This window comes from Phaseolus vulgaris, chromosome 9 (assembly GCF_051622355.1).
Source record: "Phaseolus vulgaris cultivar YP4 chromosome 9, ASM5162235v1, whole genome shotgun sequence".
Taxonomy (NCBI): Eukaryota; Viridiplantae; Streptophyta; class Magnoliopsida; order Fabales; family Fabaceae; genus Phaseolus; species Phaseolus vulgaris.
Window position 1 is genome coordinate 33371961 of NC_143506.1, and position 27526 is coordinate 33399486.

Sequence of the window (27526 nt, forward strand, 5' to 3'; positions counted from 1 at the left end):
TTGAGTTTTGAGTTTTCAAACAACTTTTTCATTCATCAAGATCCTTCCAACCTTCTAAGGTTTACATCACTACTAAAGAGATTATTTGTATTTTTCTTTGTGATGATGAAAGATAGCACGTTAATCCGCTTTTTATGAGCCAAATATGAGACATACCAAAACTCGCATTGTCATACCTAATCACAATTAATTATCACATACAAATCAATTTGAATTATTTCCTTAAGCAGAAAAATTGCAAGGGCACATGGAAGAATTAAATAAAAATTTTATGAATCAAGTGTGTTGAAGATAAACATTAAAGTTCACTCATAGTTTTTAATCTTTGATGGAGATTAAGAAAGTTAACAAGAAGTGGTTAATACATTCGTGGAAATAAAAAATAATTCGTGTACTCATTTGTAATTAAAAGTTACGTACTTGCTTTCTAATCATTCAATTGATTGGTGAAATCTCCTAACTTAATTGTTTAAAAGAGAATTCAACACAACTTTTGTATTTAGTGAAACATTATGTTTTTTTTTTTGCTTGATTCAATATGGTGTAGTCTAATATGCTGAAAATAAAGTTTAATATTTTATTCTAACTACTCACCTTTTTAAAGCTAGTTGTACCAAGAAGGATTAATAGTAAACGATTAGTACTAAGGATGAGACTCATCCTTACAATTATTTTCTAGATATGATATGGCATGACGAGACCACAAAAGCGTCCGTGTCTAGTTGAATTGCATTATACCACGTTTGTAAGCTATGATAGTAAATTATTTTTGTTTCTTAAAGTTTTCCCTATTTTCTAGAAAGGTACATCCTACTTCTCAAGTACCTGTTGAGATACATATAGTCTACCAAATTCCTTTCCACTGTGAATCCAGAAAAAAAAAATCGTATTTGCTACTACATATATCCGGAACAGAGACGTAATAATCCTGTGAAATTCCTTCTGCAATTCCTTAAATACAACAAATGTACGTAATTTAGAAAATATTTCACTTAAGAAAACATCATTATGAAAATATGGAATCCCAATTAAGGCTTACCTTATATCTCAAATCACATACTAACATGGACAATATAGTAAAGGATGTTATATTTCTTTTGTTAGGAGATACACTACTCTGAATTTTTTTTTATTTATAATAAGTTAATTTTTAAAACTAATAGTTATTTTTAAACTTTATTAATTAATTATATTTATCTCATTTAAAGAAATTAATAAAAATAAAAGAAAAAAAATTAAAATTATATTATTTATTAAATATTTTTGGGCGTTGCATCACCACTCCTACTACCCATCATTGAAGCTAACTTCTAAAACCAAGATTCGAGAACGCCATTTATGGCTTTAGCTTCCTGGTGAAAATTCAAGACAACAGATAAGAATTGCGTGCAGGTCCAGATTTGTATGAGCTGTGAAAAGAAGCCTCTACAATTATAGAGAAATCAGATAGCTAAAATTTCCCAGTATTCCAATAAGTTGACACTGAAATAAGGACAGAAAAAAAAAAAGTACATAAAAGACTGAGGAAAGGACCGCATAAACCACACAATTTCCGTTTCAAAACGGCTTTCATTTTACTCATTTTCCCATCAAGAACAAAAGAAAAGCAAAGGTACACTACAGTCAGAGTTAAAGGCAAAAAATACAATATCAAAAAGGAAAAAAGTTGGACAACTTTGGAAGTTTCGCCATTATATTTAACAGCGGACAGCGTTTTTTTCAAAGCAGAATGATAAATTTGTCTTCTTACTTGAACCAAAGTTGAACTTCATGTCTCCAGCTTCATTCTGAACAGCAGAATTGCTTGTGGAAGGGAAGCAAAAAACTACCGCCGGAGACTTTTTCGAACCAAAACTATAAGACAGTTCAGTAGATCCTTGTTTTAATTGGTGCTGATCCCCAGCAGAAAACAAAGGCGTGATGGATGGAGTTGGTGGCTCAGAGAATACAGAAGAGGAAGTTGAAACAGGAAAGGTAAATCCAGAGCCATTATCGGATGCTACTGTCCATTTTGATTCAGGCTTCTTAATAGAAATAGGAGGTAAAACTGGTTTAATGCTCGCAGGGTTAGTGGAAGCCTGCTTTTCTTGATTTACACCATAAGGATGGCCTCCAATTGGGAGAGTCATTTTCGTAGCATCCTGCAACAATAATTAGTGTATAAATAATAATTGGGGAGTGTTATAATTATAGAAAAAAGACGAAGATCTTATATTATCAAGAGTATCTAGATTATAATCATTCTGAATGTTTTTATTTATTCTCATATTATATTTTTAATATCAGAGGCATTCGTGTTGTATTGATTCCGTTTTCTCAATATAAACAAAGCATTTGTGTTGTTTCAGAACTACATGGTTTCATCTCAATATCTCTGTCTTTCCTATAGTTTAGCAGGTGACAACCAAATTTAAGATATATTTTAGAAATATCATCCCCGCCTCCCCAAATACATCCAACAACTCAATTAACGAAATTGATAACTTGTCAGGTTATAATCAGCTTATTAACAATCTACAGTTCTCCCAACACTGGAATAAGGACTATTAGTTGTTCTAATTATCCCTGGACGCAACATATTGCTAGCAAACTTCTTAATCCCATTAATTTCTGAATGAACAGCTGTTGATCATTCACATCAAACAGCTGTTGGTATTCTATAAACACTTCACCTAAACCCTTGTTCGTAGCTTTCCAAGATGCTTGCGCATTACAAGGAAAAGGATCTCCCTTCAAAGCTATCTTATTTTCTCCTGGTTCCTATTTATAAGTATCAGAAGTTTGCTTCACGAGTCATGTCCCCAAACTAGACCAATCTATTCCAAACACAACCACCCAAATTGAACCACAAACTTTTTCTTAATCCCCACACACCATGTACTTCAAGCACCACTTCATCAGCCAGTTTCATCTCCTTTTGCTCCAGTCCGAGTACCTTTTCTTCTCCTTCCATTAACTTAGCTGGTCCTGCACTTCACCCCCCAGCCCCCATGTCCCCCATTTGAACTGTTTATAAACAAAGTCCCTTCTCTCTTTTGATTGTTTGATATGCCTCTGTCGTTGCTGCCACCAAATTTGTTTCCTCAAACAGCTGAGCTCTATCCATGAATTCCTCTAGCAACCGGTTGAGGAAGGCATATCCCTTTTAAAATACTCATTTGAACTGTTCTTTAGCAAAGCCCCTCCTTTTTTAATTGTACAGTATGGCTGACTTTAAATAAAACCCCTTCATTTCAGAAAGGAATATCCCTCTTTTAAAATCACTCCATCTGCACTTTCGGTGGAGAAGACATCAGTTCAAATAACAAACTGCTGATGATACTCCATAACCATTTGACAATGGCCCAAACAGATTTGGAACAAACACCAACCTGGCTGGAAGTGTCAAATCAACATCCTAGAACTGCTCCCAACTTGGAGATGGATTCTGTTCCTCCAACCAATGAAACCAGAGTAATAACCTTTCTTTAAGAGCTCCCAACTCTTCCTCCAGCTTCACAGCATTCACCTTTAAAATAAGAATCAACCCTATCAATCCATCCTTAGATGTTGTCCGTGGAGAAGACCAGTATCTCCAACTCTATACCTTTTTTTAACAAGGAGGTGAGAGACTCATGTATCCAAGAACAAGAATCCAAAATTCATTTCTAACTCTTCTCACTAACTCAACTGTCATCCCCTCACCATGGCTGTCATTCTCATCTTTCTAGTTCAAAGACATTTGATGCCACCACCAAAACCAGTCTGTGTGGTACATCCCCAAAGATTCCTTTTCAGCAATCACCTTATCACACACCCTACAGAATTTAGCTTATGTTCCTCCATTTGTGGCAACACTTCTCCAAGGTTTCTTCTACCCACGACACAATTCCAGCTAGCACGTTGACAGTCAAAAGCTCCCAAAATCAGGAGTTCTGATACCACTACACCAGATGATAAGAAAAGAAAAGAAAGAAATCCAGAGTAAATTCAGTATATTAGTGCTGAAATCTGACTCATTAGGATAACGCAGTGCCTGAATATAGAAGACTGAGGATGATAGAAAATGTAACAGAGAGAGAGAATATCCTTTGCAGTAACCCGTGCCTAGCTTTTCTCAAATGCCCAAGCCAATTCCAGCCTGCCCTCACATCTCTCCACTAACAAATCATATGCATCATTCTCTCGCATTTCAAACCCACCTCAGCCTTGGACACTACTTCCCCTTCTCACATTTTTCAATAAGATTATCAACACAAATTTAGATAGTCAAACAGCAAAAATACATGTGAAGCATTTACAGCCAATATATAATAATATAAAAAATTTGTATAGAGCTTACATCATTTCCAAGTCTGGGGTTGCGGCTATTATAAGCATTCACATCAGGCACCAAGGTTTCTTCTTTTCTAACTTCGGTAGATTTATCAGTACTATCCTTCAGTTGCGTATCAATATGGTAGTTTCCCTTGCCTTCAATCAATAAAGTAGATTTCTTTCCTTCAAGCCCATCATATTTATAAGGGCTAAAATCATTTAATTTATGCAAGTCGTTATCTTCATTTGAAAAGGTAGTACTGAACTCAATAGAAGATTCAGAGTTCCTCCATTTTGGTGCCATCTTGAGCTCAGCAAATTTCTCTTTAGGTGTGGGAATGTTTCTATCAATATGGTCTAATATTTTCTTAGCCATCAAACTAGTATGCAAGTGAACTGTTGGAACACCAGCCGGAAAGCCCAGTGGCTTATTAGTGGAGCCTGCCCCAATAGTTTCCATGCTCTTTGCAACAGGAGTGAAACCATCAACAAAACCAGAACTTTCTCTCTGTGAAGGACCATTCAGAGATGAATAAGCTGGTTTTCTTGAAGAAGATTGTGCACCAAACTTATGCCTAGTCCGACGAACAGGTCCAACAGATCCATATCCACTTTCTGATGCTCCAGATGTGGATTTATCCTGTGTTTAACATAATTAAATTAGGATCCAAAAGAAAGAGAAAAATCCAAAAGATAAATTTAAGAGATATAATTCCAATGAAGGAAAATTAACAAATAAAATAAGCTAAACAACAGATTAAGAAATTTAGTGTCAAAAAACTTATGTCTAAAACAGTAAAATAAGCAAGAAAACATCAAATCCAACTTGCATGATAAGATATTTTCCTTATTTTGAATGCCTTTAACTTGCTATATGAGATTATTTCAATTATCGGTATCAGCCTACACTACACAGCCATAATTTTAAGCTTTATAAGCTATAACCAAATATTTGGAAGCAATCACAACCTCTAAAAATAATAGAATGCATTACTTCTATAGCCACACAAAATTATAAATATAAAAGTTACAGAAGCAAAGTTTTGGAAAGTTGGCTAGTATAATCAAAATTTCTATTTTGAGTTACAAATAGATGGTAAAATGTGAAAAAATAAATAAATGAATTCTTGTAAAATTGTTGAAGATATTATTTAATAATTGTTGGAGATCCAACATCGACTATAAATATGATCAAATTATAGTATAGAAGGGGGCAAACTTCACCTAACAAACTAATTTAAGAGATTTAGTTTGCCTTTTTGAAGTGAAAAATCACATGAATACCTATCTCACAAATTCCAACAATTCGTGGTATCCAATGATATTCTCCATCAAACTTCGTATTCTTATACTCCTCAACAAAATGAAGTAACTAAACTCAAAAATGGACATCTTAGAAACTACTCAAATCCTTGTCCTTTAGAGTTACGCTCCATGTTGCTTTTGGGAGAATTTTGTCCTTAGAGCATGTTATCTCGTTAATTGAATGTCATCATCCATCCTTAATGATAAGATACTTCACCCTATCCTTTTCCCTCATTCCAATCTATACCACCTTCATCCATGCGTTTTTTTCTCCACATGTTTTTATACATAACTTTACTGTTGGTCAAGCTAAACTTTCTCCACGATTGTTCTTAGGGATGGGACTACCAGCGGCCCACTTAGAAAAACATGGGGCGGGCTGCCTATTCCAACCCGTTGGCCCATGTAAGCCCGCATAACCCGCAGCCCATGGGGGGAAAGGCGAGCTAACCTGCATAACATGCAATACTTAAAAATTTAGAAATTTCATTCTACACCCCCATTTTCTTCATGCAACCTCATTCTAAAAATTCTAAAATTATCCATTCCAAATTCTACAATCTAAAATACAAATTTGTATTCTGGATTGTGAAATCTGGGATATTGTACAATCCAAAACACAAATTTTAACTTCCAAGTTCTATAACTCCGAAAGTCTCTGAATTTCACATCACGAAAATTTTACTAATATCTTATTACGCATGTGTGAGAATAATATTGTGAGACCATCTACCTAATTAATCTAAATGAAAAAAAAAATTAAATTTATTCACAATTTATATTTAAAAATTTATTTTCATTAATTTTAAAAAAACATTTTTTATGCGGAGCTAGCCAATAAAATCAACTCACATATTCTATGCGGGACAGGTCAACCCAGCCCGCATTTTGCGGACCAAATGCGGGACAGGCCAGCTCGCATTGCATTCCCTAATTGTTCAAATGTCTTTTCTAGGATATCATCATTCTCAAAAAAGGTATTGATGTTTCTCTCCTAAACTTAATTGATATTTTTTTTCATATCTCTTTCTTTGAGTTTGTCTCGTATTTCACTTGTTTCCTTCTAACCAAGATATATGTAGTCAATTTCCCACCTTCGTCAATCTTCCTTCATCACCAAATGACCCTACCATACCTCAAGATGCTTCTCCAGCACCATTAATGGTAGATCAACACCAATGTTATCCAAAATCGATTATGACGGCAACATGATGGAAACCGGTGGCGGATTTAATAATTGTTGCCACAACATAGCGGTGGCAAGGCGAATTTTTCATGGTGGCCTGTGGTGGCTGCTTTTTGCATCACGGTATGCTAGCAGTGAACTGGGATAACGAAAAATGAGAGAAGGAGGTTGTGTGGCGACGATACAAGATATGATGTGGGTGGGCAGCAGCAGCACAATCTCCAATGAAGGTGTGCGGCGACAGCGATAGCAGAAATATGAGCACCATGTTTAACAATGTGATGCAACTCAAGAGTGGCATGTGAGGAACTCTAATATTTTTTAAAAAACTACAGCAAAACAAAACCTAAAATGAATTGGGCCGCACCATACCTGACCCAATTGAAATGTTAATAATAACCCATAAACAGCAGCCTATAGGCATGACTTAGAGTGATTTGCGAAAAAAAAAAACCTACAGCAAAACAAAACCTAAAATGAATTCGGTCATACCATACCCTGTCCAATTGAAAAGTTATAATGTTAACCTAGTAATATTCTATACACAGCAGCCAATACTTCCACTATAACTCGTTATGGTTTCCGTTATAGCTTTATAAAGAATTTTTAGGGTCCTCGATATTTTCCGTTATTTGATATCGATAACATTGATCAACATTGCCCACAACCTATTGACATTCCAATGCATAACCCATCATCAACAAATAATGATATAGTTCAGGCCATGCCTGATCCTTCCCCGACACTATCTTCAATTTCTACCATACATTATACTTGTTTGTCCTCGTTATCTTCTGTTTCTATTCCTACATCTCCAGGTGAAACTTTATCTCACCCAAATTGGCGACAAGTGATGAATGATGAAATGTGTACACTTCAAAGTAGTGGTGCTTGGGAATTGGTTCATTTTCCAACTGGCAAATTAATTGTTGGTTGTTGATGATTTTACGCACTTAAAACAGGATGATGGTAAAATTGATCATTATAAAGCCCGTCTGGTTGCCAAAACACACACACAAATCTAAGTACAAGATTATTTCGACACTTTCTCTTTTGTTGCCAAAATGACACATCATACTTTTTTTCTCCATTGCATATATTCATCAATGAACTGTGTTTCAACTAGACCTCAAGAATGCATTTCTACTTGGTGATATTGATCTACATAGATAAATCTCCTAGATCTTTTTCTTAGGGAGTTACCCGATATAGTATGTCATCTTCATAAGTCCCTATATAGCCTCAAGCAATCATAATGTACATGGTTTGGGCATTTTCAAACTGTCATATAGCTGTTTCGAATGATACTAAGTGATGTTGATCACTCTATTTCATCATGATTCTTTCCATAGATGCACCTACTTTCATTTTATATGCAGACAACATTGTTATCAAAGGTAGTGATAAGGTATTGTCTAACTAAAAGAATATTTCACTCAAAAGTTCCAGACAAAAGATCTCAAGACACTTGAATTATTTCGTTGGTATACAAGTTGCACAGTCCAAGGATGGTTTGGTCATCTCTCAAAGAGAATATGATCATGACCTTTTAGGAGAAACAGGGACGTTAAGTGTTATAATGATAGAAAAAAGACAAATCTTTTATAATCAAGAATATCTTTCATAATCTTTCAGAATCAGAAATATCTAGGAATGCTTTTATTTATTACTGCATCACATCATTATTATTAGAGGATACCATATCTCTTCTATTGATTGTACTGAGTTTGTCTTCTCCATATATGTTGTCTCAAAAACACGTGGTTTCATCTCAATGACTCTCTATGTCCTATAGTTAACAATTATGTTGAAGATATGATTAGAAAGAAAGAAGGATATTGGAGATTGACGGTTACTTTAACATATAGAAAGTCAATTTACTTTCTCAACTTCAACAACCAATTGGCCGACATGTATACAAAGTCTCTTCAGGGGTCTTGTGTTGATAACATTTGGAAGGGGAGTGTTAAGAGTATAATTTGATTATGTTAGAGATATAATTTGATTACATCAAATAGTGAGACATGATACGATTTAATAGGGAAATATCTTGCCAAATATTTTTCATTATTATATATTGACTTTGTTTCGTATTATTGGTCTCTTCTTCATTATAAATAAGAACACTCGTTTGTACACAGTACACAGAATTAATCATATTTCTTCTTGGTTTCTCTCTTCTCAACATGGTACAAAAGCAATACCATCCTCCGTGACTTGTATTATCACTAATATTTTCAACAAATATCATTATTTAAATGTATGCATGCATGTTTATATCCATAATATCTTTAAGTATTGAGCAAGAACAGGTACAAAGATACAGCAGGATGAAAAAAAAAATCACAGGACATGAAAGCATCAAGAGAGTGATTTACACTTTTAGTAATTTACAGATTGTTAAAAGAATTGATGTACTACACAAATTACAAGTGATATGCAATCATGAAAGGATCATTATACTGAAAGGTACCTGTAGATACATAGCAGTCCTTGATTGAAAGATGGGAGTTGATGAAACGTGGTTATTTTCTCCTTGTATGTGAATGAACTGGTGAAAAAGAAAAAGAGAAAAAGAAACATTACAAGTATGGATTCAACTTGAAGGATTAAAGTACAAGAAAACAAAAATAGTACCTTTGATTTAGACTTTGTTAAAAGAGTTCTAGAATAAGGAGTACGGGGGAAATTTTGAAGTCCATATCTTCTCTGACTTTGTGGTGTTATGTAAGCATCCCGCACCACAGCACCTGGCCAACATGTTGACGACTTCTTTGATGGTGATGGATCATATGGTTTTATTGCACCATCAACACCATGCAACACCGTGTTTTCAACAACATGAATCATATCCTTAGAACTGGGACCTGCCTCTGATACACGAGAATCCATGTAAGCTCTAGCAATCTCTATTGGTGAAGCAGCAATTTGATCCTGAACCTGGAGATTTGTTAATTTGACTATCTCAGAAAAGTAAAATTGCCTGACCCAAAAGAGGCATATTCTACAATGCAAATACATCCTAAGATGATTCAATATTTAAAACTCCATCTTCACTTTTACGACAGAAATTTAAAGAACAATGCTTGCAAATGTTTACGAAAAAATTTTAATTTGTCTCAAACAAATTCCATATTGGGACTGAACCAGAATTAGAGCAATGAATAGAAGTTTTTTTATTGATACTTCCCCCATGCTTAGATCAGTATCAGAAAGATACAACAGTGATGGAGATGAAGAATATAAGGAAAGTTTAACCCCCATGAATGATATCATATTACATTACTCACTTTTGAAACACCAAAAGGTGTTGAGGTCCCCCACATAGCTCCAGTTGACTCTTCCTGCCTTTGTTCATTTGAAACATTTGGAAGCCCATGCGCCATTGCAAGGAACTCAGGATCTTTCCTAGAAGTCAAACTTGTATTTTCCTTACCTTGTTTAACATTAGAAAGGTCCATTACCCTTGAATTTATTACTGCCACTAAATGATCAAATTCATCTCTACATGCGGAGATTAAAGATTGTTAGACATGGTACATCCATAGTCCATAGAATAGAATACAAAAAATATATTTTCTTCACGAAGGGAAATCTTGGAAGGGAAAGTACGAAAGGGTAAATTTTCCCTTTTTTTGATTAAATATTCTTTTGTTTGAAAATAAAACTAAAATGGGGTAGAATGAAAGATTATCAATGTAACCTTCTAAGTAATGTTTATTACTATTTATAAACATTTTACAATACTCTACAGTCTCTACTCAATTAAAAAGTGAAAAATCAAACCTCCACTTCAACTAGGAAGCAAGATGTGAAAAGAAAAAGAAAGACTTTTTTGTCTAATTATAGTACCATTAAACAAAATAATATATATATGAGAGAATTTATTTAGTAACAAATTTAAACCTAACTCATTGGCCCAAAATGCTTAATAATCCCTAGCTTCACCAAATTGGAGAAATGATTGCTAATAACATACCAATGCAATGTGACATGTTTTGGTTCTCTACGACATTCACACATCAAGTGTAAATAAAAAATATAAATTAATTAATTAACTAAAGAATGATAACGATGAACATTTTTTACTTCAACAGCCAAACAAAAACACTTATTACTGTTGAAGAATGATGAAAATAAAGGCCCAGGATATTAGGGCAAAGTATTTTTTGTACAACATGAATAACTTTCACAGTAGAATTAAGGAATGAGTAATTCAAGCAAGGAAAAAGAAATTTAATTTATAAAAAATAAACTAATGTACCTAGAGAATTTCTTCCCTTTGACCATCTGCTCAATATCAGAAATATTTTTATCAGACTTCTCTACTTTTTCATGTTGTCTGGAAACAGCCATGTCTAAACTGCTTTCCACTTTACCACTGATGTCATCAGCACTAGCCATTTCAGATGATTTGGATGCCAAAAGCTTCAAAAGAATAACCATACTCAAACTATAAAAATATGGAGATGAGAAAAAGAAATAAAATGTAGTAACATCCTACTCCACTAGATTATACAGAACAAGGAAAAGGTTGGAGAATGCAGCTAAGCAATATGCAAAAAATATATTTGCGCAAGGCAAATGACCACTGCAAGATGGATATTTAAGATACAAAACCAACATTATGAACAGTGACACTCAGTACAGAAATAGTTGAGACAGATAAAATAGTTTAATCATTTTAATTGAAAATAGATTCATATAAACATATATAAGTTTTATGATGAAGAGAAAAAGAAAATTGATTATATACATACAAGGACATATAAGGTAAAATTCAGATAATCAACAATTAATCACATGACAGGAATGAATAAAAGGGTGTACAGATTTGGAATAAAGAGAGAGACCATTTGTTTGAATGGAGAAAAAATTAGGGGATAAAAAATTTTGAAATTTAAATTGAAGAGAAATAGAAGGAGGAAAGAAAGTTGAGGCCTGCTTCTTAAAGTCAACTTGTCTCTTCTTTTCCACATCATCATCAACCAAATAAGAGAAAGTGTATAGTTATTTATATTCTTTCTCTTCTTTAATCTATTCCTCTCACTTTTTCCACAAACAAACACAATGCAAAAACCAATAGTATTTAAAATGAATCACAGATTAAAAATGGTATGGATAAGTTTTTGAATTAGAATTTGGTTTCAGTTCCTTTTGCTTATTTACAGAGACTAAAACTTATTTAGGATTTTAGAACTTTACAAGTAGTAGCTTCAACTTCTTTAGCTTTATATAATTTAGGATTTAAAAATATCCAAGCAAACAAAGTATATAGTTTTGGTTGGTTGGCAAATTTTGTGGTTGAACTCCATAAAAATTTATAGAGATTGGGTAAATCTGCAAAAATTAGAAGCATTTTTTCAAGTTTCAGAGAAGCGTAAACATTTCTTACATGTATATCACTTTTGCGTGAAGCATCTCCATGACTGTCACCAGTTTCCCGTATATCTATTGTCAGTGAAAAAGTTTATCAGAAAGTTGAGTGAGTCACCATATTATAGATTAATCAGAAAATTATATTATATATGAAACAGATAAGAAGAATAGGCAGTAGAATTAATTCCCCATTAAAAGGGCTCATTATGTCCACAAGCTGAAAGCACAAGGGGCACCGAATAAATATTCAACACTTGTCAAGCATAAGATGATTTACACTGATCACACATAATATAGAACATAAATATAGACATAATGAAGGATAATATGCTTGAGAAATTGAAAATTTAGAAGGTTCAGGGGAACTAGAGAATAATCTCTTTCAATATATTATTACTCAATTGTCAAAGCTCATACCAAGTTATGACAGGAGAAAAGAGAAAATTATAGAATACAAGAGAGGAAAAATTTGTGACCAGTCAATCTTTTCTGATTTTACAATGAGAGGAGAAAACCTTTAGAGCCATGGTAATCAAAAAAGAGATCTTACACAAGATCAGAAAGAGAAATATAAATTGTAAATTGAGAGATTGTAACACGGATTCGTAAGATCCTACAAATTTTATAAAAAATTATATACACATAAAATCATTATATCTAACTCAATTATTCCCAGTTTCTTAGGCGCTTATGGGGAATATAGTGAGTCATAATTATAGGCTTATGGGGAAGAGAGTGAATCACAATTGTAGGAGAGAGGGATTCGTGAAATAAATCAGTTGTGATTCTCTTAATCCAGTCACAACGCAGTAGTTGAACTTGGAAGTTGGAAGAGAAGGAGGAGTCATGTGGAATGGAAATTGTGGCAATTGGCTTTAAAAAATACCAATTGGGCTTTACTTAATTGGCCACGCGGCATGACTCCTGCCTCCCATCTCAACCCAATAAAGTTATTATTTATAAACCCTAAAAAGAAAGGATGTTGAGCACCACGAGAGAGGAGTGTGAGGAGCACCCACCGCAAGTGCCACAATGTCGCCAAAGGCGCCACCATGCTGACGTGAGAAGCATCGTCGAAAGGTATGGTAAGAAGGCACGAGAATCAACGTTGTGAGGAACGCAGCGAGAGGCGCCACCGCGAGAACCACAAGAAGAGGCACCGCCACGAGAACCACAACAAGAGGCGCCGCTAGAGGTGCCGCTGTGAGAACTGTTGAGAGAGGCAATTTGAAACATCGCGAGACTCACCACTCCCATGTGAGTTGCAATTTGCAACGTCAATACGACGCCATCCACCGGAATCACACTTTCCAAGTGATCGGAGATCGGAGATGGAGTTGAAGATCGTAGAGTCGTATGATGTTACGACTTGGATCACGATTTTGACTACCATGTTTACATCTATACAAGGAACTACACAAAATACTATAACAAAATTAATTGTAGTACAACATGGTGATAATTTTCTATATATATCTAAAACTCTCATAAAAACAACTAACTGAAAAAGGAACACAAAATCCACCATCTTAAGATTGGAAAAACATATGTCTTATCATGCTCCTAACACTATCTCACAATCTTGAATCATCCAAAGGCCATCTATAAAGAAATATGCAACCTATGTTCTTTTCCATGCATTGTAATGCATTGTAAATGCTCAAACAAAGCCCTTCCTGTTGCTAAAATACCAACACCAGATTTTACTTTTTCATTAACATGTTGAACAGCTGAATGAGATAATAGATACTCACTCACCAATCTCCAAAACTTTAGACATTTACGAAACATGAAGTAACCAAGATTAGGAATAACGACATTGTAGCTCCAATAAATGTCACTCCAATAAAAAAAAAATGTTTGGTAGAAATGAGAAAGTATAACTTTTAGTAGCTTAGTAGCTTCGCAGATATGGACACTTACATAGTATTTGGTTGAAAGGAATGGAAGGCAGGAAAGTTGTTTGGTTTAATTTTTAGGAGGAGAGCAGAGATTAGCAAAATCCCTCCCTGTCTAATTTCAACTATAATGACTAAAATATCACTATCAATGCTTTGAAATTTAAAATTAAAGGATAAAAAAGTATATCAAATGGTAAAACCCCTATCACCTCCCTCCTATTAACCGACCAAACAGTCCTTTAAGTTAAACTCAACGATCCTTTTCGTGAAAACAATAGAGATAGACATTAAACATTCAATTCTCTCATTAATTCAACCATCTTACCCTTTGCTTTAAGCATTGTTATCATCTGTGCACTATAGCTTTGCAATTTCATAGAGTTTAGAGAAGAGACACCCTACCACTACTCCAAGGGCAGTCGCATGTGTTACTGGCCTTCACAGCTGTGATGCAGCACATATTGCAGCCAAAATTAGAGCAACAGCAAGGAAATGCTGGAAGTTAAATTTGCACCTAAATCCAATGTAATCAGGAGTTTTTTAGGGGGCAAACTTGTAGAACTCCCAGCCTGATAAATCTAAAGCATTTTGTGTTCATTCTTGCTTGCTTCTTGTCACTCTCTGTTTTCCTTGCCCTAACACCTGCAACTTCTTCGTCTGTTCTGTTTCTGCCTTGTTACAGCTGCTCACAGACGACTTTCCAGTGAGTTTTCTGATATCCACAGGTTGGTTCTTCATTTTCTGGTGCTAACCCACCAGTTTCCAGTGAGTTTCCCGGCCAATCTTCAGTGAGTTCAAAGACACATCTCTCTTTCTTCTGTTTGTTTTTTCGTTATGAATATGCTTTTAATAATACGAAATTCTCTTTATTTTTGACCATTCCACTTTAGCTATTTTGGGGCAACTGCTCCTTGAGACTATTAACTACTACAGCTTTTTAAGTGATTAAGTAGGCTTCATACACTTTTTGCCACTAAAATTAAAACAAAACTGATATAGTTTAACGGGTTGAACAATGGAGAGAAAGAACTACAGTACGACTAACAAATTAACAATTCTAAATCCAAACTCTATCATCCGACATCAAACAACGTCTATCTGACGAGGAAAAGAATAGCAGAATTTGCATCTTCTAGGAACCGTAACATATATACGCAGCAACTCTGGAGCAAACCAAATTCGCCATTTAAATCGACTATAAACACTCACATTTTATTTTCTTTCTAATCACTACACAGCGAATGTCCATGCTTACAATAATGTCTATTCATTGATTAATTTCAAACTAATGGCAAAGAAACATAACCATATATTCAAACAACAGTCACGCATGTTGCCACAAGCCAAATGTGAATTTGCTAATACAGATAACAGAAACAAATCAATCAAGAATTTAAAACAAACAAAGAGAGCAACAGATTAAACGAGAGAAATACAGAGAAAAAAACAAAAAGGAATGTAACCTTGATCTTCAGCCGCAGAGGTAGGGCAAAAGAGAGGAGAGGGAGGAGTCGCGGGGGAGAAGAGGGAAGGGAGAAGACGAGTGGCTCCGCCGGCGATTAGGCGCAAGGCAGGATCGACGAGCTTCGAAATCCAACGGTGGCTCGTGGTCTCCGGCGGACGTGCGTAAGGGCTAGGAAGCGGCTTTCTCTGCGGCGGCTTTCGGAGCTTGCCTCCGGCCCCTCTCTCCTCAGGCGCCGACGCCGTGATTTGTTCAGAGGCCATGAGAGTGGCCGAATCGGCAACTGTGGAAAAGTTAAAAACGAAAAGCCGAGGTAAAGGCAAATATACTGTAGCTGAGACGTATGTCAAAACACTGCGCTCACTTACTTGGGTCTAGCATGTAGCCGCGTACGTATATATACTACAGTGTTGAAGGCTCGTCCACACGTGTCTTTTGTGTTCTAGCCCAATTCCAAATCTACTATCTATTATAGTAATAATATATATATATATAATACTTTACCACCTTTATTAAATGTAAAGGATAATTTGATTTAATTTAAATCAATGGAGTTTAAATACATTAAAAATGATATTAAGGATTTTCATATTTTATTATCAAATTGTTACTTAATTAAATAGATTATATTAAACAAAATTTAAACTTCATTATAATATAATATTTTGGTAAATCAAATTCTCATTTTTAAAAAAATATCCGGAAAATCATTTTATAAAATCGTTAGATGATATTTTTAAGCATCCAATAAGAAGACTTGCAAAAATCTTCAATTATTCTAGCCTCATTTTTAAAGCTAACATTTTCTTTGAATACAAAAATGACAAATACACCTAAGTTAGACATTCAACATATAAGATACAAACTCAAATTCATCAGATTGCCTTTTGCAATCAGAGTTTATTGCACGAATGTTGAAGATGATTCTGACACAATGATCTCCCTACAGTAAAAAAATGTCAAACTCCTATGCTAAAAATGGATAATCAAGTACAAAAAAAGCATGATAAGAAGGAAAATTTAGATTGCACAAACAAAGGATCAACATGCTAACCAAAACCAATAATTTTCAAAGGCCTAATAAGTTGTTTGGTGGATACTTGGAAGAGTAATGAACTTATCCCTTTGCATGTTTGTATTATTAAATTGTATGGTCTAAAAAGTCTTTTTTTATGATGACAAATATTATGAGTTTTTGAATAAAAGAGCAAGTAAAAATAAATATATGTAAAAAATATTTGTATCAAGGTATACCAATGTATATAAATAACACTTATAAGAAAAAATAGAGAAAAATGTGAGATGAACACCAATTTGTAAAGATTTTTTGTTATAAAATGTATATGATGCAAAACACAACGTTTTATATGCTAGAATTCAAGTGTAATATTTTCTCCACCTCGTTATTATTGATAGGGGCTTGAAAAACAAATTTGATAGTTATTACGGTGGTGTGGTTGGGACATAGAAGGTTGGTTTCGAGTTAGTTAGCTTAATCGATAATAGAGTCACAATTTGGATGATACTAATATTTGAAAGTTAATTTAATATTTTATTGTAGTGTTATTATCAACATGTTTGTATTAGTTTTTTTTTTTATATATAGCAATCTATAGTAGACATTTTTATCCAAAAATATATTGTTCGATGAGTAAGTGAAAGGTGAAATTTTAAAAAAAAATCTAAAGAATTATATAATTTTACTTTTCTAGGTGTATTTTATATTATTGTAATTCACCGAATTTTTCGATTAAGTTGTCTTATTATAAAGGTTTTATCAAAAGATAATATTTTTCCTTAAACGTATATTATGTTATGAGAAAATGGCATATCATTAAAAAAATATTTTTTTCTATAATTATTTGTGTATTTTTTAAGCTTGGTTGTTTTTTAGTTACCTAAATGAATTTTCTTAAAAAAATTATTAAAAATTGTAAACAAATAATTATTTTTTAATTAAATAAATATTTATGTTAGGGTCGGTTTAGCAACTCTAACCGACTTTGTTGCAATACAAAAGTTTTTTTAAAATAAAAAAATATAAAATTATTTTTAAAATTTTGAATAAGTAATTATTTGTGTTAGTGTATTATTAATGTTAGCTTAGCCAATCTTAATAGAGTAGTACACTTAATGTTGGAGTTACTTTAGCTAACTCTACGGTGACACTACATATTTTTAATATTTTGATAAGTAAAATTATTTATCTAGTTAAATTGACGTTAACTAAATTAAACAAATTTTAAAATAAGAAACATTAGCATGAACTAAACCGACACTAAATTAAATAAATTTTAAATAAAAAATATGAGTGTGGGTCAATCCGACACTAAATTAAATAAATTTTAATAATAAAAGATATTGGTGTTGGCTTAAACGACGCTAACTAAAATAAATAAAGTTATAGTTGGTTTAGTGGATACTAATTTTATTTATTTTTACTATTTATATTTATTTAAATAGTATCGGCTAAGTCAACACTCGTTTATATATGTTATGAATTTGTGTGTCTTTGTGACAACAAACAAGAGTCGTAAATTATTTTAATCTAACGACTCAAATTTAAAGATGATAAATTTTCTCATCCACAATTTTTCTCTCTCACTTTCTATATAAATTTCCTCACATATATCTCATTTATTCACACTCAAATCTCCTCACACTCATTTCTTTCATCAATATTCATTTCCTTCATCTACAATCATCTCCTTCACTCACACTCATATCTCTATCTATCACCTCCATCCACACATATCGCATTCATCCATACTCTTCTCTTAATTCTTTCATTCACATTCATCTACTTTATTCAAATTCATCTTCTTCCTCAACACTTATCTCCTTCATCAACTAAATTTTTTTTGTTTATATTTTATTTTGTTAAATATGAGGCGTTTTACAGAAAACTCTTTTTTTTAAATTATTCTCATTGGTATTAACCAACAAATTAAATTAATATTAAAAATAATTGATTCTAAATTAAATAAACTTTAAAATAAAAAAAAACATTACCGTGAACCAAGTTGAAGATAAATTAAATAAAATTTAAAGTAAAAAACGTTAGTGTGGATCAAACCAACGCTAAATTAAATAAATTCTAAAATAAAAGATATTAGCGCTAGCTTTAAAATAAAAACATTAGTGTCGATCAAACTCACGTTAAATTACTTTAATTTAAAAGTTAGTGAAAAAATAAAATTAGTTAAACCAATATTACTTATAGTCAATTTTCAAATGTTGACACTAATTAGCGTTAACAATTTTAGAGTCACATACACATAAAACACAAATTCGACACTATTGATTAATTAGTGTTGCTGACGTTAAGAAAATAATTATTTCAAGAAAAATCTTTTCAGTGATTCTAAGTTGTGATTTGCCTATAACATAACAAAGTTTTTTTTAAAAAAAATAACATTCTAAATCCACTCAGTCCTCGTTTATATGATTCAAGTCTCCATTCCTAGTAAGAATCCTTCCAATATTAAATGAAGGTCAAGTCTTATGTCTCTTAAGTTTTTTTGTTAAGTGAGATGCTTTAGAAAAAAATTATACACAAGTATAGAAATTCAAATAAAATGGAAAACATAACTCTTTGTAAAATGGAATTTTCAATGGCACGAAAGAGATTATTTGAACACATTGGAGACAATTTCCCTTTGCCATGATAAGCATGATTAAAGGTGCAACAAACAAATTCAAGAATAATCATGAAACACAACATAAACAGAGATAAGAAAATCCATTTTCTTGGGAGAGGGAGAGAGGACATGGGAGAGAGTAGAGTATAAACTTCTCATGCCTAGGTTGATTATTAAGCTTTAACTCCTTAATTAACTATCTTATCTTATCTTTAATAATTATTTTTATTCAATTAAGCGTTAGAAAAAAATAGATCCCAATTGGCTAGTGAAATTAATATTAGGTTCTAATTGAATTAATTATAATCAAAAGTCAATGAATTGATCCAAATTCAACTTTCTAAAATGTCGGGGATAGATACCATTTGTGCTCGTCATATATTGTGTTTTACTAATTAAGGTTTATTAAAAATGTAAAAGTCAAGGTTAAGTAAGACTCTTCATTTTCTTCTTCTTAGTGTTTCAAAGAATTTACTAAAGTTAACTTTGAAAAGAAAGTCATTTGTTTCTTTTCATAGATTGAATTTTCCTAATTAAGAACTTAATCTTTATATTATAAATATTAATCCATACTTATTTTAAAAGTCTAAAAAAATTAAATATTAAACGTGATTGTTAGTTATTCACATGAAACCACATGACCATTTTGTATTACTTTGATCCAAAATAGTTTCTTTAAATGCAAATGATATTGTTATATCCAATCAATTTCTATATAAACCCATTCTTTTAGAACTTAATCGTTGAGTCCATCGCCTTTTAATCATATTTTTCATTGCACTAAATTGAAGAAGGAGGTGACTAGGTAAAAGCATTTTCTCTCCACCTTAAACATTCCAGATAAGCATTTACCTGACTAGGTAATAGGTGAGTAAAACCCAATCAAAATTATAATTATTATATTAGAACCAATCATTTTTTTTCCTTCTAATTCTAATACAAACAATAATTGACAATTAAGGTGTGAATAAAACTCAAACACAACTGTACAAAGATCAGTCAGATTTTTTTTATTGTATTAATAGTAAAAATCGAGTATACATGTGATATATGAGCAATATGTTTTACTCTAAAATTAAGCAAAGAAGCTAAAGGAAAATTATATCTTAAGAATTGGGAACCACCATAACTATGAAAAGATAATTTTTTTGATAGTAAAAATGTATGAGAATGGATTGAGTAGAAAGAAAGTAGCAGGATAGTTTCTTTAGTTAAAAAAATTGTGATTGTAAAGTTTGTTTGACTGTGAATATATCAGTATCAGAAACTATAACATCTTAGAACAAAACAACCAGCAAGACAAAAAGAGAATATAGAATGTACACTATCTATTCAGTGGAAGCCATCAACCAACCAGGACATAGTAAACGCGTTCTCAGGGAACCATAGCATAAAGTGGCCTCTAGTAGCAAGGCCAAAAGGGTTGTTACAAGCATTTCTTCATGGAAAATGCTTGAAAAAAAGGGCTGAAGAAAGGGTCTACCAAAGTTCCCTGGAAAACAACTATGTTAACAAACTACCACCCAATCTACCCTTGATAGATAGGTAGGGAAATCTGCCCAAAAAGCACGCTGAATGTCACCGCCTCTGAGTTCATTATACAAGCTTGATACTATCTGTCCTTAAACCACTTCAATTATATCTCCTTCCCTGACATGACAATTGAATTGGTTAAGATCATATGATTAAGCCAGAATGTCACATCTCCACAAGTTCTCCACTAGCAACTCAACTGTGTTGCTGCCAATTGAATTGCAATACTGAAGATTCAAACCAACCAAGGTCTGGCCTAAATTTGTTAGGGAAGGTCCACTTTTGCAAGTTACACCAGAACAGTTCGACAAAGAAAGCACTTGCAAAGTGAGCTGCCTGGCATTAGAAAGAACAGCTATTCCAGCATCGGTGATTCCACACTTTGACACGTCTAGATCTTTAAGCAGATGGCAGTAATCTGCAATTGCAACCAAGCTTGCATCGGTAATCTTCCTGCATCCATCAAGATTTAGCAATTCAAGGGTTCCACCGTGTAGCCGGGCCAATTCTGAAACTATGTTGTCTGACAAATTCCCGCAGCCAGCAAGGTTCACCTTGACCAGCCCAGCCTCAGAATTCTCTAGAAGAGGGAGAAGGCCAGCATCAGTTACACCATAAAGTCCAGTCAGATCAACGCACTGAAGTTGGGGACACAATTTGCCAACCATAGTCAGGCTAGCATTTCCAACACCAGGGCAGTTACGAATGGATAAATGTTGGAGAGACTCACAAGGAGAAAGCATTGATACTTCTGCATCTATATCTTTAACTCCTTTACACTTAAGAAGGGTGAGATACTTCAATGTTGTTTTGAAGTTTGAAAGGGCACCAATAATCCCAAACTGGGTGATGCTGTTACACTCCTCCAACTGCAGGCTCTCAAGAGAACTTGCAGCTTTGCCAAATGCTACCAAGCCCTTATCAGACACTAAACAGCATCTTCGCATAAGCATCTGCTTCAGGTGGATGCAGCCTTTACCTATGGCTTCAATGCTTGCATCTGTTACCCCTCGACATGAAGAAACTGTAAGTGACATGAGCTTCTGCAGACCATGAGCAACACCCATGACCCAAAACCCCCTTTCAGTGACATTTTGAAGACTAGTGAGCACTAAATTTACAATTGCCTTTCCGTAATGGCCAATGACAGCCAGAGAGAAATCTGTAATGTTTAAATCCTGAAGCTTTAACCTTGAAAGGTTATTAGCTGATGATAATAGACTTGATACTCCATGATCCCCAACAAGAGGACAATCCTTGATAGAGATGCACTTTAACTTGGGGCAAGACCTTGCAATAGCTTGCAACCCCTCGTTTCCAATCTCTGGACACGATTCAATATTTAAGGTGGTCAAATTGGGGCAGCCCTTAGCTATTGCAATTAGACTTTTGTTGCTAATGGAGGAAGCCTGGCAGATGTCAAGCTTCTCCAACATATGGCATCCTTTTGCTATCTCGGACAGACCCTCATCCCCTACAGAGGAAACATTCCACAAAGAAAAGGATCTAAGAGAAGGGCAACCATGAGCAACTGCTGAGAGACCAACATCTGTGACACCGCGAGCAGAATTGTTTCCTCTGATAGATAGTTTTCCCAGTCCTCCACGAGCACTAGTCCCAACTGCAATTGCAGCAAGCCTCACATCAGTTGCCTTCTTCCCTTCTAAACACCGCGATAAGTAACCATCATCTTCAATAACCAGATCCTCATCCACTGAGGCCATTTCAACATCACAGGAAGCAGATCCCTCAGTCAAATTCTCGGACTTGTAAATTTCAGCTTTGCAGATCCTGCTCATAAGCATGAGCCACCGCTTAGATACACAGGAACAAGAGCTCCTCTCTTTGCCACTAGAGAGCCGTCTGAAAATCTCAAAAAGACATTCATTAGGAAGGACTTCAATGGCAGGCTTTTGATCTTTCCTGAGCCGTAGAGTTTCAAAAATATCCGGGGCATTGATGCGTGCTCGTTTGTTAGGAGTGCAGTAGTACCCTTCCACACTTGAACCCAAAGTACACATGCGACCCAAATCAATGAGATTTTGACCAAAGGAAGCTCCAGGATAGAGTTCATCATCACCTGTAAAACACATTCACACATCTCCATCAAAAACTGTTCCAAACTAACAAAACCTATATCTAAGAACAGGAAATCATAAAAAAATCATACATTACTTCCACCCAAAACAAAAGTCGGACAAAATTAATCCGTGATCCCAGTTTCAAATACATTTATCTTAGAACAAAGACAATCTCCATGAGTTTCCACGTGTATACATATGCAACCAACTAGATATTAGCCTCTTCCAACTCTAATTCCTATCCAAACTTCTATAATCCAAATTCCAAATTAACAAACACCACTTCCAAGATCCAAGTAAACATTATTTATCTTACATGTAAGAAATTTAAGCCCTGCAGCAGTATCAAAAAGATGAAACAGTAGAAATATTGCAAGACTTACCACTATAATTGACAAGGGCAGGCATGATGAGTAGGGAAGGCGAGTCCAGAAGCACAGGAATAGGAATGGAAGCAGTTGAAAATCCACAGCAAGAGCAAGAGCAAGAAGAAGAATGGAGAAGAGAAGGGTCAAGAGCATTTGAGAGAAGAAACCCCACAGGGCAGGGCAAAAATGATGAGATGAGGAAGAAGGAAGAGTGTTTGGGAGAATGGAATGAAAGCAATGGTGTTTGGGAAGTGATGGGTGCAATGTAATATATAGGTGTTGTGAAAAAATGGTTTTATAATGGAAAAAGAAGGTGCAAAGAAGTTTTATAAGTGCAATGAATCATTCCCAGAACATAGAGATACACTCTCTCATTCTAATACTAGTCCAAACCAACCCCACCAACAACTTCCACATGTGCCTTACCTATTCCGACTCAATACTAGGCACGTGTTTTCTAGCCACTTTCTTCTCTATCTTCTTTCTTAGTTTATGTTTTCTTTTAGCTATCTTTTTTAAATTCTTTTTACTTACAAAATGGATAGAATTGTACTTTTAATACTATTATTCCAATATTTGATTGGATAATGGTACAAGGTAAAGTTATCATATAATTATATTTGAAATATTATTATTTTGAAGTTTAGAATTTCATCATAGATATATAAATTATTTTTATCTCAAATTCTAAAAAACGTGAAACTATATTCAACATATCCAAACAGATAAAATCCTTTTCAGTATCACTTTTTTTCTTCTAAAACAAATTTTAAATAATAAAAATTATGAACATGTTTTTAACGGTTTATAAGAGTTTTATTAATTTAAAATTATATTTTCATTTCTTATATAATCTCATGCAAATTATTTTCACTTTGTCTCAATTATTTATATGCATACTGTGCACACAATATTTATACAAATAATAACATTTGTAAATAATATATTAAAATATTTTCTAGCACATAAAATAAGAAAAATTTAAAATTTTAATTTAATCAAATTACGGGCTTGGATTGTTGACATTACTTTTGTGTAAATATGTAAATTATACAATATGTTTGCTCAATTATTTTTATTTTACTCAGTTTTGAGCATCACAAATTTTTTCATTCTCTCTAGTTAAGGTTTTTCTTTACAGTCCTCACTGTAATATTGTTTTGGGTTTTGCAATGATAATATTCTTAAATAAGTTTTTAATGGGATCTTTGATGACTTTTTAAAGATTTGAAAAATAAAAAGTATATAAAAAATACAATATTCAATATATTAAAAGGTAAACTATAGTTTTATAGCTTCCAAATACTATGAATATAATAAAATATTTTTTAAAATATTGAAAATGTACTAAAAATATTTATTAGTGTTTTATTCTTAAATGTAATAATCTATTATATTTAATAAAAACATTTCAAATTTTATATACGTGTGTTAAGGGAGTTAATAAGGTTATTGTGGCATTTTCATACCATGGATAGATTCTCACCTCATTATGTAAATATTTTGACAAGAAATGTAGAAAATATTCTTGAGAATCGATGTTTTCCTATAATAGTTTTTTTTTAATTATATATGCGTACAGAATTTATGTATACTTTTTATTTATCCCTTTTTATCTTAAAAACTATTTTTTTATGTTTCCACATGATAATCAATTTCCCATCCAAATTTATTACATTTTTTTATTTTTTTCTAAAACAATTTATTTAAAATAAAATTCAAGAACAGCCACATGATGTTTTTCTTTCTCATCTATAACTTTACGTGTTATATTCAATACTTTATATATAAACTTTTACAAATAAAATTGTGTGGATAATTTACTATTTGTGGGATTGCTTTGAGATGAATTGTGAGTATGGTCTTTATTTTGTTTAAATGATTTATGATGATTTTCAAGGAAAATTTTAAAAAGAGTAAATAAAGTGCCAAAGGAGAAAAAATGGATGAATTTGTGGAAATTGTTAGGTAAATTATTAATTTATCCTTATGCTTAAAATTTAATTTTTAAAAAATCTCTTTATTAGATTTTCCTTTCTTTTTTATTATTACTAATTAATAAACAATATATTTTATGAAATAGTTCTTTTATTTTCTCAACTTATTTTTTTTTAATAAAATTGATTATATTTTAAAAAATACCTAACAACAATTTTTATATTACACTAAAAAAATAATCTACCGACCATTAATTCAATCAAATCAATTATATACACCAATAAACTTTGTACTCGAATTGAAAAGTTAGCTATTAAATCAAACCACCTACTTTACATTTCTATTATCTTTAAATCACTTCAAATCAATCATTCACTTTCTAAACCTAAAAAAATAGACTTTATTCTTAAAAAAAATTGTCTTAAATTTTTTTGTCCTTTGCCTAACAATAAGCTACCATGTTGGAACATAAGTCATTCTTATCAATGGAAAATTAGAGTCACTTATTCACCATAGTATTTTGCTAAAAAAAGAAAGAGAACCCTAATACTTAGAAAGTTTATAATTCATATATAATTTTCAGACAATTGACTCCTTGATACTAGAACGAAAGATATGTAAATTAACGAAATAGCAGTACAAAAATAGTTGATAATTATCATATTAGGCATATAATTAACATATATAATCATTTTAGATAAAATTAGGTTAAAGATAATATCAAATAAAATAACATACAAAATCATATTGTTGCAAATATCAAACAGAAATGTAAGCTTAAGTAAAGATTAATAGAAGAAAAAGAGGATATTATAAAACTTTGAGATATGCAAAACAATCTAGAAATGTTTTAACAACTCAGATACTTCAGAAAAAAAGAGAGTTAGAAATTACAATAAAATAGCAAATCAGAAACAAATCTTAGTAGAACTTTTAAAGCATGGGATCTAAATTATAGTATGCAAATTCCTCATTGCAACAATCTTGGAAATGACATGTTAGATTCTTGCACCTACTGTTGAAGTGTTGAAACTCTAATTTTTGGCTTCATGCTCCTACTAATCTTATTGCTATATTGAAACTATTTTCGGCTTGCTATTAGATTCCTTGCACCTTTTTTAGAGTTCAAACTTGTCCACTTTCAAATTCTTGTTTCATTACATGCTTGTTGTCTCAATTAAATTTGAGTCTATTTTGTTGAACTTGCATTTTTAGATTTTAAAACTTTTGAAAATAAAATTGTCATAGTATTTTCTCTTTTTATCAATCAAATATACTAAAATAATCATTTTTATTGCCTTCATATTTAGTAGGATTGACATGTCTTCTTCATCATCTTCAACTTCAAATTTGAAACACTATGATGAACAAACTTCTTTTAATGTTTCTGATTATTTTTCTTCTAAGGTGAGAGCACTTTAAGTTGTCATTATTTTTATTTTTATATTAAGTGTATTTTTTTTTTATTTTGTAATTTTGTTGTAAATTGTATAGTTGAGATCAACTCGTTTACCAAAGATATAGATAGGGGTTAATATAGATATTTTACATGTTAAATCTAATATACTTTATTTATTTGACAATTTAAATTACATTTTACAATGTTTATACATTTGGTCCTCTATTTGGGTTAAGAAAGTTACGTCCAAAGTCTAGGAAATGATGTCCCAAATCTTGAAGAGAAGGCTTGAAAATAGAAGTCTCGCATCAGTTAATTTCAAGGCTTTTTTTGAATTGTGACAAAAAAATTCTAAAGTAATTTTTTCCTAATATAATCTAACCCTCACATAAGATAATTTGTCATCATAATTAAACTTTCTTACCCCTTTATAAAAATCACCTTTGAATGAAAAAGATTTACAATTGCTTTCGTGAGTACTTTCTCCTTAAGTTCTTATTTAAGAAATCCTCATTGAAAGAGGAACAAACCAGGCTTCTTAAGAAACTTGGTGAAATTTAAGAATTTTTAAATTTTTCTTAGTTTTTGTTATGAAAATGAAGAATAAAGTCGTCAAATTAAAGATAAAGACCTTTTGTAGTAGAAGAATCTTGATGGCACTTCTAATAAAGAAAGCATAAGGTGAACTTAAGTGGTACTTTAGTATTAATAAGACTTCATATATTTTAAAGGAACATTTTATTCGCTTAATTTACACACAAAAATATGTTTCAAACTTTTGTTAAAAGTGTAATGTTTGCAAAAGGGCTAAAATTAATGTCTTACATCATGAATTATACACACCATTTTTAATACCTAACATTCCTTGGAAAGATATTTCAATGAATTTTTTTACTTTAAATGCCAAGAATAAGGAATGAACATGACATGTTTAATGACAAATTCTAAAAAATGACTCATTTTATATCATGTCACAAAGTTGATGATACATGTCTTACCACTAATTTATTCTTCAAAAAAGTAGTTAGGTTGCATGG

At 32.5% G+C, this 27526-nt stretch overlaps 2 protein-coding genes across 3 annotated transcripts; both read right to left on the bottom strand.

The window, feature by feature from the left end:
* Positions 1 to 1539: 1539 nt before the first annotated feature.
* Positions 1540 to 15901, bottom strand: LOC137820621 (nucleoporin-like protein). 2 transcript variants are annotated; one of them, XM_068624788.2, is made up of 8 exons: positions 15531 to 15901; positions 12183 to 12238; positions 11052 to 11215; positions 10078 to 10291; positions 9425 to 9721; positions 9261 to 9338; positions 4322 to 4936; positions 1540 to 2141 (listed from the first exon to the last, which is right to left on the bottom strand). In XM_068624788.2, exons 1-8 carry the CDS (start codon positions 15790 to 15792, stop codon positions 1698 to 1700), a joined length of 2130 nt encoding a protein of 709 aa, XP_068480889.1. In that variant the 5' UTR covers positions 15793 to 15901; the 3' UTR covers positions 1540 to 1697. The 2 variants fall into 2 exon arrangements, with proteins under 2 accessions (XP_068480889.1, XP_068480888.1); XM_068624787.2 differs by having other exon boundaries at positions 9425 to 9727.
* Positions 15902 to 20478: 4577 nt separating this feature from the next.
* On the bottom strand, positions 20479 to 23569 carry LOC137821407 (EIN3-binding F-box protein 1). The gene is made up of 2 exons (XM_068625991.1): positions 23168 to 23569; positions 20479 to 22783 (listed from the first exon to the last, which is right to left on the bottom strand). The coding sequence occupies exons 1-2, from the start codon at positions 23190 to 23192 to the stop codon at positions 20856 to 20858; spliced, it is 1953 nt and encodes a 650-aa protein (XP_068482092.1). The 5' UTR covers positions 23193 to 23569; the 3' UTR covers positions 20479 to 20855.
* Positions 23570 to 27526: the final 3957 nt, after the last annotated feature.

Excerpts from the sequence above, each read along its gene's own strand:
- LOC137820621 (XM_068624787.2), bottom strand. The coding sequence starts at position 15,792 with ATGGCCTCTGAACAAATCACGGCGTCGGCGCCTGAGGAGAGAGGGGCC. Across the intron at positions 9,728-10,077 it reads CACCTTTTGGTGTTTCAAAA|GTTCAGGATCAAATTGCTGC; the intron begins GTGAGTAATGTA and ends ACAAATCTCCAG. Across the intron at positions 2,142-4,321 it reads ACCCCAGACTTGGAAATGAT|GATGCTACGAAAATGACTCT; the intron begins GTAAGCTCTATA and ends TTATTGTTGCAG.
- LOC137821407 (XM_068625991.1), bottom strand. The coding sequence starts at position 23,192 with ATGCCTGCCCTTGTCAATTATAGTG. Across the intron at positions 22,784-23,167 it reads TGCCCTTGTCAATTATAGTG|GTGATGATGAACTCTATCCT; the intron begins GTAAGTCTTGCA and ends TGTGTTTTACAG.